The sequence below is a fragment of the Clinocottus analis genome, unplaced genomic scaffold (genome assembly GCF_023055335.1).
Source record: "Clinocottus analis isolate CAN_PGR_092001 unplaced genomic scaffold, fCliAna1.0.p SCAF_19, whole genome shotgun sequence".
NCBI lineage: Eukaryota > Metazoa > Chordata > Actinopteri > Perciformes > Cottidae > Clinocottus > Clinocottus analis.
This window is the reverse complement of record NW_027175920.1, coordinates 11302638-11320383: the sequence shown is the minus strand read 5'-3', so window position 1 is coordinate 11320383 and position 17746 is coordinate 11302638. Positions and strand designations below refer to the sequence as shown.

The 17746-nt window shown below is 42.0% G+C and overlaps 3 protein-coding genes across 5 annotated transcripts; all 3 read left to right on the top strand.

Moving 5' to 3' along the window:
- Nucleotides 1–371: 371 nt before the first annotated feature.
- tomm22 (translocase of outer mitochondrial membrane 22 homolog (yeast)) lies at nt 372–3085 on the top strand. Its single transcript, XM_068583198.1, has 4 exons — nt 372–670; nt 1135–1253; nt 1528–1645; nt 1844–3085. Exons 1-4 carry the CDS (start codon nt 581–583, stop codon nt 1916–1918), a joined length of 402 nt encoding a protein of 133 aa, XP_068439299.1. The 5' UTR covers nt 372–580; the 3' UTR covers nt 1919–3085.
- A 673-nt stretch (nt 3086–3758) lies between these two features.
- dmc1 (DNA meiotic recombinase 1) lies at nt 3759–8068 on the top strand. 3 transcript variants are annotated; one of them, XM_068583141.1, is made up of 13 exons: nt 3759–4132; nt 4672–4716; nt 4814–4960; nt 5088–5170; nt 5634–5686; nt 5799–5840; nt 5921–5993; nt 6299–6390; nt 6507–6580; nt 6715–6829; nt 7057–7111; nt 7216–7331; nt 7734–8068. In XM_068583141.1, exons 1-12 carry the CDS (start codon nt 4076–4078, stop codon nt 7286–7288), a joined length of 909 nt encoding a protein of 302 aa, XP_068439242.1. In that variant the 5' UTR covers nt 3759–4075; the 3' UTR covers nt 7289–7331; nt 7734–8068. The 3 variants fall into 3 exon arrangements, with proteins under 3 accessions (XP_068439242.1, XP_068439240.1, XP_068439241.1); XM_068583139.1 differs by having other exon boundaries at nt 7057–7117; nt 7215–7331; XM_068583140.1 differs by lacking the exon at nt 5921–5993 and having other exon boundaries at nt 6253–6390; nt 7057–7117; nt 7215–7331.
- Nucleotides 8069–8265: 197 nt separating this feature from the next.
- gspt1 (G1 to S phase transition 1) lies at nt 8266–17625 on the top strand. Its single transcript, XM_068583392.1, has 14 exons — nt 8266–8664; nt 8948–8992; nt 10895–11164; nt 11255–11288; nt 11542–11619; nt 11939–12119; nt 12441–12595; nt 12804–12944; nt 14110–14203; nt 15485–15565; nt 15800–15973; nt 16357–16446; nt 16534–16702; nt 16900–17625. Exons 1-14 carry the CDS (start codon nt 8469–8471, stop codon nt 16950–16952), a joined length of 1761 nt encoding a protein of 586 aa, XP_068439493.1. The 5' UTR covers nt 8266–8468; the 3' UTR covers nt 16953–17625.
- The last annotated feature ends 121 nt before the right edge of the window (nt 17626–17746 follow it).

The window sequence follows — 17746 nt, the reverse complement described above, 5'->3', positions numbered from 1 at the left end:
TTTAAACCATAAGAGGAAACGTGAATTTAAAAAAAAAAAAAAACTATGTCCTGACTGTTTTTCTGTTCAACTGAGTTGCAAAACGGTGAGACATTTGATCATGTCAAACGCAAAATAGACCCCAAAATAATAGCCAATAATGTGATTTTTTTTGGTGTTCTTCCAATCCTTAACAAGTGGTAAAAGCATGCTACTGCTCTATCTAAGGTAAATCTAAGGTGCGGTAAACTGTTGATGTGTCTTTTAATGACTACTTGGGAAGCCGCGGACATCCGCCACCGCAGGCTGCTGTTGGACAGCCGCAACGGCAGGAGGCGCTGTTTATTTATGGGTGACGTACAAACTGACCCCTGACCCGCTGTCGTAATGCGTCCCCGACAAACCTCACGTTTTCCCACTGTGACCTCGGACTGTCGTTGAACAGATGCACGCCTCCTAGCATTAGCTTGCATGAAAGTCCGTGGGAAGCCTTCAGAAACGCACTGAACGGATTGTCGGCTTCACCGTGTTATAATTTCCCCGCCGCGCGCACAGCTGCTGATCCAGGGCCGACGGAGAGGAGCGGGCGAGCAGAAAAAACATGCCCACAATTGAGGAGCTTCCCCCCGCTGAGGGCCCGGCGCCCAGCCGGCCCCCCGCGGACGAGATTGACGACGACGAAGATGAAGATGTTAGTAGCTAGTGATTTTGTGGTACTTCGGAAATGTGAATGAAGAAAGGAGAGCCATAACATGACAAGTCACACTGTTCTTTCTCGTCTAAGCATTGCTAGCTAACACGGCTACACCAATGCTAACTAGATAGTTAGCTCTTGAGGTTTCCTAGCTATGACAAACCCCGAATGAGTCCAGTTGCAAGCGTGTGCAAATGTTAAATAGTTAAAACATTGTTTAATCTAACTAGCAGTGTTTTCACTGTCATGTCATGAGAGTAGCAGCAATGTATCAGTGTTAACAGCTAAACCAGCCTGCTCGCAGCTTTAACTTCCGGATGGGCTATATGGAACTATATTTACCCTAATGTGGATTTATTTTGTTCTGCATGCATTTTATTCATACGAGCTGCCGCTTGGGTCCGTACTCAGTCTTTTTGTTTTATAGCGTCGTGTCTGATGATCGTATTTGTGTCCTTCAGCTGGATGAGACGCTGATGGAGAGGTTGTGGGGCCTGACAGAGATGTTCCCCGATACCATTCGCACTGCTGCCGAGGTGTCTGCATCATGCTCCGTCTCACTGGCCAAGACGTTTTATGGGTAAATCTGATGTCTCACATTGTCACTGCAGAAATTTATAGTGTGTGTTACGCTACCTGAGTGGATCAAGAGATTAACTACCAATGCATCGGCCTGATCCCAGCAGCCGCCATTGGTCCTGTATTTGTTTTCTGAAGTCAGACTCCCATCTTCCAAACAGTTATGCATTATGTATCACTGGAGGCTAATTATAGAAACAGCAGTCCTTACTTCATACCTTTTGACGGTCACATCTTAGACATCCAAAACTAATCAGGTTGTTAACTTGTTTCAGTTTTTCCCGCTCGGCGCTCTGGGTCGGTACTACCTCCTTTATGATCTTGGTGCTGCCTGTTGTGTTTGAGACGGAGAGACTACAGCTGGAGCAGCAGCAGCTACAACAGCAGAGACAGGTGAGCAATCATGTGCACGTACGGCAACCAGTCGCTGAGACGGCCAGAAACACAAACAGTTTTACAGAGGTGTGGAAGTAAGCGTTGACACATACTAAGGAATAAACATTGCATGAACGGAGATTGTAAATTCTAATGGGTTAATGTGTCGTCTGATGACATTCATGACATCTGAACGATCAACTTTTTCTCTTCCAGATCCTGCTGGGGCCCAACACTGGAATGTCTGGTGGGATGCCGGGCATGATGCCTCCTGCACCTGGCAAGATGTGAGACACGGAAAGAGCCGACATGAACCTGAGATCTGCTCCTAAGCGATACAGCGGGGCCGGTCGCAAGGAGAGACAGAGAGACAGTGGAGAAGGGTCAAGAGCTACAGTTTAAAAGAGAAGCACAAGCTGGATGTCAACAGCATGAAAGGCCCACTCCAACATATTAGATTGGCTGATGGGATTGGAGGAGGGGTGATGTGTTTTCTAACACTTCTCTCTCGCTGTCTCTCCTTACTCCAACATCATGCAGAGACTTATTTCCAGGAGCACTGCTTCTATTTTCATTTTTTGAACAAATCTGTAATCGACATGAATAATTTGTTCTTTAGGGGATAGGAGGTATAAGTGGATAAATTGACAGCAGAAGGTTACCAGTTATATGTCTTGGTGTTTGCGGCCTAAAGAACATTGCTATACTTATACTTGCAGTATTTTTGCAGTTTTGTCTACCGTGATCTAACAGACAGGTCTGATGCATTGTAAACCACACTGTAAACGCTATTAATAGATACGTGGTCTTCAGGACGGCCTCTTGAAATTTAAATTGCTAAATTTATCTCCTTTCTATGTGGCCCATTCCTATTAGTACATTTGTCACATGTCACAATTTAAAGTTAGACGATATACAGTGTGTCGGTATATCATAGTGCAATCTCTCTCACTTCAGTTATTGAATTGGTTATGTTGAGTTTCAAATAACAGATAGATTGTATATTGCAGCAACACCAGATTCCCTGGTGTTAAATTATTCAAAGATTGTTTGGTCCTTTTCTTTTGATAGTATGTGAAAAGTGAAATTATATTGTCATTGAAGAGCATGACATATGGTTTTTGACAACTATTATGGTGGTGGACGAAAGTTTTATGCTAAATCTCTCAATACTGTCCCGGTTCCACACAGTCTGTGTTATTTTCTGTTCTCTTTTGCCATCCGTGTGAATGTACAATCTTTCATTTTTTCAGTGAGCAAACTCATGTCTCTGTTTTTTGTTCAACATCACTGTGGTAATTAAAACACCAAACCAAATGGAAAGATAAGTGTTTACTTTCAGTGTGTTGGGTATGTCATCAAATGGCTTCAAGTAGGGATTTATGAATGACATGCCAGACTAAATAATATTATTAAAGATGTTAACAAATAAGTAATTAAAGTTTTCTAATATTAAAATGACTGAATGCTTATATGTTGTGTCTCAATATAGGTTTTAGACCAATTGCCTTCTACACCTTTTAACAACAGACAGTTTAACTTTTCATAGCAGGAAAAGCACATTATTGAAATTACCTGAGAGCTGTAACCCAAATATAATGCGGCCATAATTTAAGTTACTTTGAAAACGTGTGCTTGTCCTACTGTGGTATATCAACATCTGCAGTGAAACTGGTCCATTATTGTGGTCATGATGCTTTAGTTTTTTACTATAGTGTCATGCATACAACTATGCCCAGTCTCCGTAATAGAAACCCCAATATAATATTCTAATATTTCCAGAATGCATCGCATGTATTTTCAAATGGATATCAATGCGCACATTTGTAGTGCCAGTGTCCCCTGATGCATTCACTGCTCTTTTTAAGCTTCTAGTCTTTGTCAGTATAAATGGGAACGTTTTCTCTTTGTGCTCAGGGTCAGTCACTAATAAGCGCTTCTGAAAATCACTATGACTCATATACGCATATTAATTACTTTTTGAAGTTGGGCATGCGCACCTAAAATTATTAACCGTTAGCAATATCACGATACATCGATAGGTTATGGTCGTTCAACTGATTAGTTTAAAATTTCCGACTGTACGTGAACAGAACAAAATCATGAATTCCCGCCAGTTGTCTCACGTGACGATCTCCTCACACAAGCTGAAGAGCACTTTGCCCTCTAACTTGTATGTTTTAGTCAGTATCTCCTATCGTTTTGTTTTAAACAATTTAACAAGCAAGAGTCCCAGTTTTGTTAGTTTTAATAACCATCGTGTTGATTTCGAGGGTAGCTGAAAGACCAGAGTAACTACAGCTTGATAAGATAGAAGTTTCGCTACATAGACCGGTTAGCATTAGCTACATTAACTTAGTTATTTTAGCGTTAGCTGACCCTAGCTAAATAAACTGAATCAGCAAGAATCCATTTAGTTTTGAACGTTTAGTCCATACTACATTGAACATGAAAACTGCTGAGGACCAGGTTGTTGAAGAGGATACTCGTTTTCAGGATGAAGAGGTGAGACAAAATATATTTAGGCGTTACCATTTATCTTTGCTAACTCACATTGGCCTTCCCTGACTAGAACCCCCCCCCCCTCCAGAATCGCGCTCTCTCTCTCTCTCTCTCTCTCTCTCTCTCTCTCTCTCTCTCTCTCTCTCTCTCTCTCTCTCTCTCTCTCTCTCTCTCTATATATATATATATATATATATATATATATATATATATATATATATATATATATATAAAACAAAACACTGTCCTATCTCGGACGCTGTCAGCTATTAGCCTAGACCGGACATAGCCGACGTCAGACGGCATTTTCATCGGCGATTGCCAGAGAAGTGTAAGTAGTTTTACTCTATACATATCAAGTAATCTAACAATCTTACAGAGTAAAACTACTTACACATCTCTCGCTATCACCGATGAAAATGCCGTCTGACGTCAGCTATGTCCGGTCTAGGCTAATAGCTGACAGCGTCCGAGATAGGAGCTAGTTATATAAAATCAAATGTGCTTCTCAGCAACTAACTTGATTTTATTTGTCTTTACAGGACACCTTCTTCCAAGACATTGACCTCCTCCAGAAACATGGGATTGTGAGTAAATAGCAGGGCTGTGACAGCTGAAGGGTTTCCCATCAGATGAAAAGTAATTTGTCTATGTAAATATTCTCTGTCCTTCCTATGACCACAGAATATGGCAGACATTAAAAAGATGAAGTTAGTGGGTATCTGCACTATAAAGGGGATCCAAATGACGACCCGAAAGGCTTTGTGCAACATCAAGGGCCTGTCAGAGGCAAAGGTGGAAAAGATCAAGGAGGCTGCTGGGAAAATGCTGGTAAAAGGGGCTTTTCTACTGTTAATTAATTGTTATTCTTCAGCAAGTACTAATTTATTCTAGTGATCGTAAAACTGAATTACATAGAATATTTGGGTTTTATTCGATGATTTCCTTTACATTGTAGAATGTTGGTTTCCAGACCGCCTTTGAGTACAGTACGAGGAGGAAGCAGGTGTTCAACATCACAACCGGCAGCCAGGAGTTTGAGTTAAGATTTGCTCTTAATGGTGATTCCACGTAGACTGTAAGATTTAAACTGCTGATCATATTATTTGTTTGTTTGTATTCTATGCATTCAAAATAACATTTTCCATATACTCAAAGTAGGAGATGTAGTGATGTAATACAGCTAATCATCCGTGAAGTTTTTCTGAAATAATGATGCAGCTGAAATGTGGCCCATCATGGTCTAAAAGGTGACATTACAGGTTTTTTATTTTATTTTAAATTTAATCCAGATAAATAACTATACTGGTACTTAAAATTGATATTTGGAACTTTGCTTTTACTGTAATATTTAATTGGCTGGTAGGATAACTTTTTTCAAAACTTTGAGATTAACCAGCTAAGTGGATAAAAAATTATGTCTTAGTGTCTTTAATTGTGAATCTGTTAAAATATGACTGATTGGAAGTAAAGATGTTACAACTTGTGTTTTGTATCTCTACAGTAAACTTTTGGGTGGAGGTATAGAGAGTATGGCTATCACGGAGGCCTTTGGCGGTGAGGAGATGTCTTCCAATAGCCACACATACTGTGTGTAGTTATATTGTTTTAATATCACTCAGTTTTCAGCACTGGCTCAAAACTATGACTTCATTATTTCATCCTACAGAGTTCCGCACAGGGAAAACCCAGCTGTCTCACACGTTCTGTGGTAAGGAAGGAGCCTTTTTTTAAAAAAGGCTGCCTGGAAGTGAAGTCAAAGTCAAATAAAACTGATGTTGTTTTGTAAAGTCACTGCTCAGCTGCCAGGCGATGACGGCTACTCTGGCGGGAAAGTCGTCTTCATTGACACAGAGAACACCTTGTATCCTCACAATGATTGGAACAACCATGCAACATTTCATGTGCAGTTTAGTTGGTGTTTCAATCCACCGTCGCTCTTAACTGAAGTATCAGGTGTTTGTTATTAGTTGCCCCAGGAAAAACCCTGGCTATAGATAGCGCTGCATTACCTCATCCATATCACTCTACTGTGCGCTGATTTAGAAAACATGTTTATGAGAGATGTTTCTCTAGTAGTTGTCCTCATGTGACAATACTATGACTGTTCATGTGTGTGTCAGTGTGTTTTCTTGTTCTGTTTCACGTCATCCTTGACTCCGGTCCAAGTCGTCCAGACAGACTGAAAGACATCGCTGACAGGTTTAATGTGGACCACGGTGCTGTGCTGGACAACGTGCTTTATGCCCGGGCCTACACCAGTACGAACATTTACTTCATTTCAACCAGAGAACTATGGCACATTTGTGTTGTGCAAAGGGAGAGCAGTTTGTGATACTTGGTTGTATTTAACGTTTGTCTTTTTGACACTTCTCAGGTGAACACCAGATGGAGCTGTTGGACTTTGTCGCTGCCAAATTCCACGAGGAAGGAGGAGTGTTCAAACTTTTGGTGAGTATCAGAATGAACTAGAGGAACTTCTTCACATATTCATAATGTCTGTGGTTTTATGTCCCCCCTCTGTTTTATTAAGTCTCTGTGAAGCTCCGCATGAATTCTGATATGCTGCTCCTCCCTGTTGTCAGATCATCGACTCCATCATGGCTCTGTTCAGAGTAGACTTTTCTGGTCGAGGCGAGCTGGCTGAGCGGCAGCAGAAACTGGCTCAGATGCTCTCCAGGCTGCAGAAGATCTCTGAAGGTCTGAACCAGGACTGTGCTTATGGACAAATATGTAAAATTACAAACATCAGCCATGTATATTAACTGGCATGTGCAGTGAATATCGCAAATTAATATGCTGTTTGTTGACTAATTTGGTGCTTTTGTGTCTCTCACATGGTGGTCTCAAATATGCATAAAGGCATATTGTTCCAAAGAATGACACATATTTTGCCCATGTTTGGTTTTCATTTATGTTTTTCTTAGAGTACAACGTAGCCGTGTTTATCACCAACCAAATGACAGCTGATCCCGGTGCAGGAATGTCGTAAGAGTCATAAATCAGACAAACTTTGACTTTCAAATTCTGTTTTCTGTCATTGTTTAAAGCTTTGGTGAGATTTTTTTTTCTTTCCTTCTTTTAGGTTTCAAGCTGATCCCAAGAAGCCAATTGGTGGGCATATCCTGGCCCACGCCTCCACCACAAGGATCAGCTTGAGGAAAGGGCGTGCGGAGATGAGAATTGCTAAAATATTTGATAGGTAACTGTTTATTTTTTGACGAATACTGGTAATGCAGGATTTTTGGATGCAGTGCATTATGATGCACAGCATAAAGGGGAAACTGCTGTATCAAGTCGAAACATCACAAAAAAAACACATAAAATAAGTGCAAACATCAGGAATAAATCTTAAAACACACTTTTACATAAATCACATGAAAATGAACAAATCTCAATTCACATGTTTACAAGAAAACCCACACTCTGTAAACTGTAAAAACTAGTTAGTAACAATTAGTAAGTTTTCATAGCAATGTAATCTTAGTGAACTAAAAAGGGTTGCTTTGACATGACCACGGAACTCATAATAGTTATTTGAACAGTGAAAACATTTGAGACTCACATTTGCTCTTCTCATTTATCTCTCCTTGATATTCTCTAGTCCTGATATGCCTGAGAATGAGGCCACATTTGCCATCTCAGCTGGAGGAGTTACTGATGCCAAAGAGTGAAGGATAAAAGGAAGAGAGACACGTCTTCACATAGTCCTGTTACCACCAGTTTACCTTATTTCAGGTATTTGTAATGGATTTGTTTATTGAGTTGTATAACTTTTGTATAATTTATGTGTTCACATAGTCCCCTGTTACCACCAGTTTAAAGTTATTTCAGGTATTTTTAATGTATTTATTTATTTATTGAGTTTTATAACTTTTATATAATATATTACCTTAAAGTTACACTGGCTATCTTGTACCATGGTTTGATGCATGTATTCTGCACTTTGTATTTTTTTTTTACTGTTTTTTGATGTTGGAATAAACACAAAAAAGATAAGAGTCTGTGGTGCACCCTATTTTCTTAGCGTATAGTCCTGAGTTAGCTCAACTTCCCTCCAGCGAAGAAGAGACGTGTAACGAGGTGACACCCTGCTGCTGTCAGGCCGGTGCTGGCCTCTAGCGGTGTGTGCAGGAACTGCAGCGGCTGTACGCCACTTCTCGTCGGCTACGGGATCCATATGCTTGCGAAAGCAAGGCTTAACAAAGCAATGGGAACTTCACCAAATGTGCTGCTGAGAGTCTAAACATTACCGGCAACTAAACGCGTTTTCACGGAACGGTAAACAGCGCCCACCTCGCCGGTAGCGGAGAGCTTGACAACTCTGGCCAAAGGAGCGATGGACCCGAGAGACACAGCCCCGGATTCGTGGGAGCTGGAGGAGGACGCCGAGGCCCCGGTTGCCGCGGCGGAGCTCCCGTCCGCCTTCGCTGCCCTCAACGTCAACGCCAAGCCGTTTGTCCCCAACGTCAACGCCGCGGTGTTCATACCGAGCTTCATTCAAGCCAGCGCCGAGGAAAGTCCGCCTTCAGACGGTGGGTGGATGCCAGACAGCTGGCTGGAAGTTAGCTTAACTTGCTAGCTCGCGTGCTAATCCAGCTACGTTAGCCTTCTTCTCGGCTCCGTCCACACGGTGCCACACTTATCGCATTCCCACGAACTCACCAACAAGTCGGCCCCAGTGTTATTCACGTGTTTTAACGGTTTAATAGTTGCGTTATAACGCAGTCAACAGCTGCAACCAGATGTCAACTGAAAACACGTGTCAAATGAATATTCATGAAAGCTTTGACACGCTTTGCTTTTCTCTCTTTAAAGGTGCCCCTGATCCAGTTGCCAGCATGGAGGTGGCAGAAACAGCCGGTATGCATGGTCCACTGGGTGCTCTACACGGTGTTCAGGGTATCAAGTTACTGGTCAGGTTGTGTTCCCACGGGACAGGTGTGGTTATTGGCTCAGGTGTGTGCATTTACCTGCAGCCAGATTTGAAATCTCAGAAACGAAGCTCATGCAGACTGGTCGAGCTCGGGTGCTCCCGTCTTGTGGGGTTCACTTACTGAGCCATATTTGGATTGCTGGCCGAGGTTTAACTCATGTGCACGGGCCTACGAATAATATGATCTATATGATGCAACCTCACTTGTCCATGCCCGAAATAGACATCCCCTTGGCACATGTTCGAGGCCTGCTGTTGTTCAATCACTTTGTGCTGCCAAGTTGTAATTTGGCAGAGTCCAGTTCATTCACATATTTGCACTGACACTAGATGTGTTGCGCCTGTACTCAAGTTACAGGAAGCTGGAGGTGTTTTTGTTTTGTACTGGAGTGGCTGAGCACTGCAGCTGGACAGAGTGAGAGACACAGGGAGAACAAAAGATCAGATGTATTGTATAGACGGGGCAGACCAAGGTGTGATCCGGAGAAACCTTTTCTTTATTAGTGTATTTCCTACAAGCATGTTCATAGAGATGCTTGTTCTTAAACCTCGTTGAATTTCTCTCAACATGTCTGAAAGAAAAATCATAGTTACAGCATGATGAGACTGCCGACAAAGTCGGGACACAAATGGCTTTTCTAAGTTGCCAGCAGCAAATTCTCGCCGGCTGATTATAAAGGAGGAGGGTTGAGAGGAAAATAGGCTTTGTGAATGACTGCTGGGCTGCATAATTTCATAGTTACGAAAATGGGAGGTTTATTTGTTGCCATGGGAAGATGCCTCTTCTGCACGGCTCAGCAGATTTCAGCGTACCATTGTCACAGTTTATTTTGCTTCTTTTAGTTGTACTTGTTTGCTCAGCAGAACTTTGCATCGATTGTATTTCTAACAGGTGGACAAGATTAATGAACTATTAACTGCAGACCACTCGGTGAAGTCCTGCGACTCTTTAAATGATTTGTGAAGGCACTTGCTCAATAATTGTAGGAGCACGTGTTATCCTCAAGGCCTGTATGACACGTATGGAGTATCAAGGCACAGGTCCAATTGTTGGTGAACATGGAAATCAAATGCCATGTGTCAAATATGTGTCATAGTTTAGCTTTTTATACAATTTTAAGATTACAATAGCCCAAAATATCCACACTAAAAAAAAACAACTGTTGACCATGTGGTTGAGCAGCTGTTGTGACATCAAAATCATTTATTTTACTCAGATTGGACGATACAGTGGTTAATTTGTAACATTTGTAAATCGTGTCGACCATTAGTTTTCATTAAGTTACTGTAGGTAAAGGCAGTTTCACAGAAGGTTCTCTGAAATCAGGACACATTTAGAATCAAAAGACATAATTGCACCTGCATAGCACCCAATAATTACCATATAATTACACTCACAATGTCAAAATGGAACACCTGACTGATAATGGTGTTGCAAATACAAGGGTTTAAGAAGAAAGGTTTAAGAAGAAGGAATACAGTTTCTCTACATGCTCAATGTGTGCAACAAAGGGGACCGTCTTCCACATCTTATAGCCGAGTTCAGAGGATCGGCGGTTCGATCCCCGACTCCGCTGACCCATGTCGATGTGTCCTTGAGCAAGACACTTAACCCTAAAATTGCTCCCGTAGCTGCACCTATGGTGTATAATTGGTTGATAATACTGATGTGGCACTTTGCATTGTTGGCTCCTCCCAACAGTGTGTGAATGGGTGAATGATGTCATGTAGTGTTGAAGCGCTTTGAGTGGTCGGAAGACTAGAAAAGCGCTATACAAGTACATGTCCATTTACCATTCACCATCTTTGTGCAACTGTGATGGTTCCAGCTCCAGTGGAGAATGGAGGCACAGAGGCAGACATGACCACAGAGGAAGAGACGTGGGAGCAGAAGGAGGAGCCGGGGGGAGAAGGAGGAGGAGGAGGTAAACAGGAGGACCTGGGTTCAGAAGGAGCCAGTGACGAGAACACCGTGAGGGACGAGGACGAGGAGATGATGGAGGAGGAAGAGGAGGAGATGCCCATGCCCAAGGTGGCGCCGGCACCGCCGGATGCCCCCAAGAAGGAACATGTGAACGTGGTCTTCATCGGTCACGTGGGTGCGTCTGATTTGTGTATTCATTCATCTTAGAAAGACTGGGGAGCGTTGGATTCACCTCATGATGTTTATACCTGTTTCTGTCTCATAGATGCTGGTAAATCAACTATTGGCGGACAGATCATGTAAGTAATCAATTTATTCACGTTCTGTGTTGGCTGGTCACAGAGCTGCAGGATAGAAACATCCAGTATTTATCTGAATGTAGTGGAGTGACACTTTGACTTTGTTAGTTGTTGCCACTATGACTGGAAGCTACGATGCAACAGGTGGCCTCTTACGCAACAGTTTCACCGTTGCCTTCCTGATGACAGAGATATAATAAATGATGCTTTGACAACTTGTCCCTTTCTTTCTTTCTTTCTTTCTTCCTTTTAGGTACTTAACTGGAATGGTGGAGAAGCGAACCCTGGAAAAGTATGAAAGAGAAGCAAAAGAAAAGAACAGGGAGACATGGTGAGAAAGGAGATCCTTATTTTCTTGTGTTTAAAAATAGCATGCATTTGATTTGGACGTTAAGTATTAATATGTGTGAATGAATTGCGGTAAGCTGCTTAAATTATTTCAATGAAATTATACATTTGACCTACCAATATGTTGTTTTGCATGTTTTGTTTTCCTTTGCCAGCTAATCACCATGGAGTTCAATGTCAATCATTTAAGCAAATATCACAAAGGTTTTGATTACAACAGGCTTGTTTGGCACAGCTATCTTAAGCGCCTCATAACAGAGTTATGAAAAACACAAATTCATAAGTGAATATGGTTGTTGCAGGTACCTGTCGTGGGCGCTGGACACAAACCAGGAGGAGAGGGACAAAGGCAAGACGGTCGAGGTCGGGAGAGCTTACTTTGAGACGGAGAAAAAACATTTCACGATCCTGGATGCCCCCGGACACAAGAGCTTTGTCCCTAATATGATCGGTGGAGCGTCACAAGCCGACCTGGCCGTCCTGGTGAGATGGACAGGGACACAAAGCTAACGCTAACTAGCCCTAAACCTCTGAGACACAGAGACACAACCTTGTACTGACGCAAAGAGAAGTGTGAAGTGATTCATACACATCTTGTACATTTATTCCTAAATGATTCCACTGGTGAGACGCTCGTGTACGACCTGGAAATGCTCAGAAAAAAAGTATAAACGTCCATGGAAACTTCTCAAACGGAGAATCCATTTCCTACTGACCCTGTTTATTACATATTTTATAACCATGTTCTTTAAATGTCACTAAATACTGGAACTTCCTTCTGCCTCCCTTATTGGTTTGTGTCAGGTGATTTCAGCAAGAAAGGGGGAGTTTGAGACCGGCTTTGAGAAAGGTGGACAGACACGGGAACATGCCATGCTGGCTAAAACCGCAGGAGTCAAGCATCTCATTGTCCTGGTCAACAAGATGGACGACCCCACTGTCAACTGGAGCCTAGAAAGGTGAAGTAGGACTTTTGTTGGCTTAAATGCTCCATCAGTGGCCTTTCCACACTTTATTCATGTCAACACAATCAATTACAAAGATACAAATTGGTATTGACTTTCTGTTTCATTCAGATGTTGTTCAGACCTCCCACTCGACTTCTGACCCGAAAAGATTCATGATGTCCTGCATTTCATGTTATTGTTTTTCACTGCTTTGCTGCAGGTATGAAGAGTGTAAGGAGAAGCTGGTCCCGTTTCTGAAGAAGGTGGGCTTCAACCCAAAGAAGGACATCTACTTTATGCCTTGCTCTGGACTCACAGGTTCCAACCTCAAGGACCCCGTACTCGAGTGCCCCTGGTACACGTAAGTGCTCTGCAGACGGCTCCGTATGGCAGCACCGTATTGTCCGGTTGTCTGGTTTAGATACTGCGCCGTTATTCGCCACCGGCTACACACACTCAATTATCTTGAGCGATGATTACTTTTGTTAACTATTAACAAAGTCAATCATAGGAAAATCTTTCAGCTGCCATGTTTTTAACCCGTGGCATGAAGAGCATGAAGTGTTGACTGCATGGTCGCGGCTGCGTTTTAGCTTCATTCAGGATACCTGGTTCACCTGCCAGCAGTTTCTGTTCCTTTTTAATGCTTCGTCGCTGTCGCTCTGTTTTCTGGCACAGTTTTGCTCTTGTTTCCCAGAGGTGATCAGACAGCGCCGCTGACACAATGTTGATCTGCAGTAGCGCCCTTCTTGGCATCTGCCTCTTTATGATGGAACGTGTTTGTTCCCCGTTATCTCACGGCTCCATACTGTCGACTTCTGACATGTGTCCACCCAACTTGGGCGTGTTTCTTTTTTATGATTGTGTTGAATTAGGCCACCAAACACGATCACATGCCATCTTCATCTCATACAGGCCTTCTGGTCTGACCTTTAATTTGCTAGAGTATAGACTAGGACATTTTATAGTTAATATAGTCATAAAAGACATTTTGGTGACGCTTTTTAACAACTGTAATTAAAGTCTTCGTGAAACAGGAGTTTGAGCATCTTTTCCCGAGTGAAACAGAGTCTTTGAGTGGTGTACTTTCACAAAAAAGGATTTTACTTTAATCCTTCCCATTTGATTGGACCGCCATTCATATTTTGCATATTTCGTTTTACAGGAAGAAAAGAGCATAACATTGCGAAGAAATGTATTTTTTTTTGTAAAAGAAGAAAATAGAAAATGCTTATATTGTTATACAGGTGCACAATAAGACATGGATGTGATGTTAAAGGCTTAAAAGAGCATATTACATTTCATCTAAACTTTAAAGGAGATCAACTCATGACAGGAATCAAAGATAAACTGTAACTTGTCGACATGGATAGTAGACAGAAAATGATCATGCTATTTATTTATTCATTATTTGAGAATGCACTTGAGATAAAAGTCACAGGCTGAAATCACACACTCGGTCGTAGTCAGACTCATGAAGACATTTCTGATTTTTTTTGTGACTGGTGATCTTTGTTCTTTACCAGGGGTTTGCCATTTATTGCCCATCTGGACAGTTTGCCAAACTTCACCAGATCCAACGATGGACCAATCAGACTACCTATTGTAGACAAGTACAAGGTGAGCAGATGGAGGCCATGTGTTCTCTTTCTAAAGAGAGGAAAAGCAGAAATCTGTGGCAGCTTGTCTTCTCCGCTGCACTGTGTGGGCGTCCAATTTCTTTTGGCCAAAATCTTTTTATATTCACTCTCCAGTTTGTCATTCTCCTTCCTGTTGGGCGATTTTCCAAGAGCAATGTGCTCACACACACACACACACACACACACACACACACACACACACACACACACACACACACACACACACAGAGGCACACACACACTCTGCATAGTCATTTCTCTTAAAGATAATTCAGCGTCTTGGCATTTGCCTCAGTTTAGATGTTGGAAGCAGTTCAATACATTCTGTAAGTGTTGAGTTATTTTGGAGCTCCCTTAGTTCTCCCGACATTAATCATCTTTCCCTTTTCCACGTATCATCTTTTCTCGTTATCATCTTGTCTTTAAGTTGTATAAATACTCCTCTGTGATTTCAAAAGTGGTTATATGATTAAATAGTCCCCACTGGAGTTCTCTGGGTGTAAAGGGATTATGGTTCAGTAAAGTGTGTGCTGCATACTAATTATGGAAAGGGATGCAGGAAACCCTGATAGTCAACCGCAATCAAAAATGATCTTTCAGATTTGCACATTATTCAAAGCATTGTGTTATAAGACTCTTCCATTGTTCTCGACTGCTCCACACAAACTATTTCACCCAGGAAATGACCATTTGTATATCAATTACTCACAGGGACATGTAATTGAAGTCAAATGTGGCCCCCATTTACTTCAATTCATCTCACATGCCTCCAAGATGGATCAATGTGATTAAATCATTAGAAGTTTTCTCCATTTTTGATTCTTTGTTTATTGTGGAGTCACGCGAGAAGAGCTTGAGTAATAATGTGAAGGGTCATTTTGTAGCCAAAGTATTCCTTTGAGATGCTTATATGATGAAGTTACACAAATACTGTGTGAAGGACAATAGTGCGAGAAAGCAGAAGGGAACAGTTGCTTTAATCCTGAAGGTCAACAGTAATCATCAGCATTAAAATGCCATTAGCCTGCTCATACTTGCCTGCTGTTGTGTGAAAACAATACATGGTTTTCATTGGACAGCGACAACTTGCTGTGTTTCCCAGAATGCATTAGGTTTCCACTATGATGTATCTGTGTCCCACAGATATCATGGTCCTCACTCATAAAACAGGATGCATAACGTGACTGATATGCATGACGATACTGATGGCTAACGCTGAGCTGCTCCGATCCCTCCTCATAACATGTTTGTGTCCTTGCAGGACATGGGCACAGTTATTCTCGGCAAGCTGGAGTCTGGATGCATCAGTAAAGCCCAGCAGCTGGTCATGATGCCAAACAGGGTGAGAACTCCTTTGTATGACTTTGCTCCTTCTCACAAGGGACCAATAAACCTCCCACTGAAAATAACTCCGCGGTCTCATTCTTGATTTTTAACTTACTGCAGCCTGGATGGAAAGAAGATCCTGTCACCAAAATGATACAGTTTCAGTTGTAACAGCAGCCTGTTTGTGTACAGTAATGTGTATTTCAAATATAGTTATTAAAATAACTGTGTGTTTGTGTGTGTGTTGCAGCACACGGTGGAGGTGCTGATCCTACTAAGTGACGATGTGGAGACGGACGATGCGTGTCCCGGGGAGAATCTGAAGTTGAGGCTGAAGGGCATCGAGGAGGAAGAAATCCTCCCCGGTTTCATCCTGTGCAGCCCCGACAACCTCTGCCACTCCGGTCGCACCTTCGACGCACAGGTACGTCAAAGCCAGGCGACCAAAGTCACTGCACGACGGCATCCGTGTCCTCATCGTACATCGGACTTTCAGAGTCACTACTTGTAGGGAGAATTTCAATGAATCTCTTTAGGTTGAGGCTTAATTAGCTCATTTATTCAATTTCATGCCATCGGGAGTGTGGGGTGGAGATTCCACCTGATTTGATCAGTGAAAGACACATTTATTTTAAACCTATTTGGCACTCTGTACCTTGTTTTTGACTAATTTGAAGTATAGATAATTAACTAATATATGAACTGGCTAGCCAGCTCTGTTTCAATGCTATATTTAAGTACTATGATGATGTCAAATTAACTGATTGTGATTTCATAATCTCTGAAATTTCTCCTTTTATATTTCAGATCGTCATAATTGAGCACAAATCAATCATTTGTCCTGGTTACAATGCAGTCCTTCATATCCACACCTGCATCGAAGAAGTGCAAATCTCAGTAAGTTACGGCGCCGCTTTCGAAGCTGTTGCTAAGGCTCTCTACGTTATTGGAGCGTGTCTTCTAAACTTTAAATCCTGACTGCAGGCCTTAATCTGTCTGGTGGACAAGAAGACGGGGGAGAAAAGCAAAACACGACCGCGCTTTGTGAAGCAGGATCAGGTGTGCATCGCCAGGCTCCGGGCAGCTGGAGTCATCTGTCTAGAGACCTTCAAAGACTTCCCTCAGATGGGACGATTCACACTGCGAGACGAAGGTGAGGGCACTGTGGGTGTGAGACATTTTGAGCGTGTTTATCTTAAAACCAATAGATTTTGCACATCTTGCTTACGGACATAGATGTTACCGTAGATATAATAAATTGTCTATTTACTTGATTCTGTTTGCACATCAGGCTTATTTGGCTCCAATGATTTGATTCCCCATCATGCCCCTCACTTCTCTCTCCTCAAGGCAAAACTATCGCCATCGGCAAAGTGCTGAAGCTGGTGCCAGAAAAGGACTAAATGCAACAGTGGCAGCATGCATGGAGTTCTTCCACCCGTTACCAGAGGAGAAACGCTGCTAGAGCCGACCCAAACAGCTACTCTCTTTACACTCAACTATGCTGAAGAGAAGGGCAATGACAACGAGGAGTGATGAAGGAGATTAAAATTGCGTCAAATGAAGAAAACAAGACTGAATCAGTTTTTATGATGAACAATATGAAACTAGAGACCAAGTCCAGTGTGTCAGCTTTCTCATATTGAGAGCTCAGCTATGCCACTAATGTAGCTACACGCCCCCTTCTGTACTCCCACAGCCAACCGCGCAGTCGGCTGGCCACGCCATTTGTTTTTAGAATGGAGATGGATGCAGTGTAACTAAGTTTGGGGAAGAAAAAACTGAATCTACGGAGTGATTTCATATACTGCAAAAGACCAGAGTTAGCCTGTAATAACAATTTGCAGAGTACATCTCCTATTTTAAGAGTGAGATTGAGAATCCAACGGAGATTTTATTTGGTTTTAGATATTGCCAGAGTTTTTAATTCGGTCCCTCTCCACATGATATGGTTTAATTGGATTGAGCTCACATACTACTTACTCATGAACCATGGATGAACACATTCGCAGAAACAGACACACACAGCTGTTACATAATCTAAACTGAAAATAAATGATCAAGCTGCAACATCAAGGTGTATTTGTTTCCCTTTTAATAAATAATTCCTTTTGGGATGGGTGATCAATGACCAATGTATCAATATTAATGACATTTCCTTTTGAATAGTATTAGCATATAATTATAGAAGTGACTT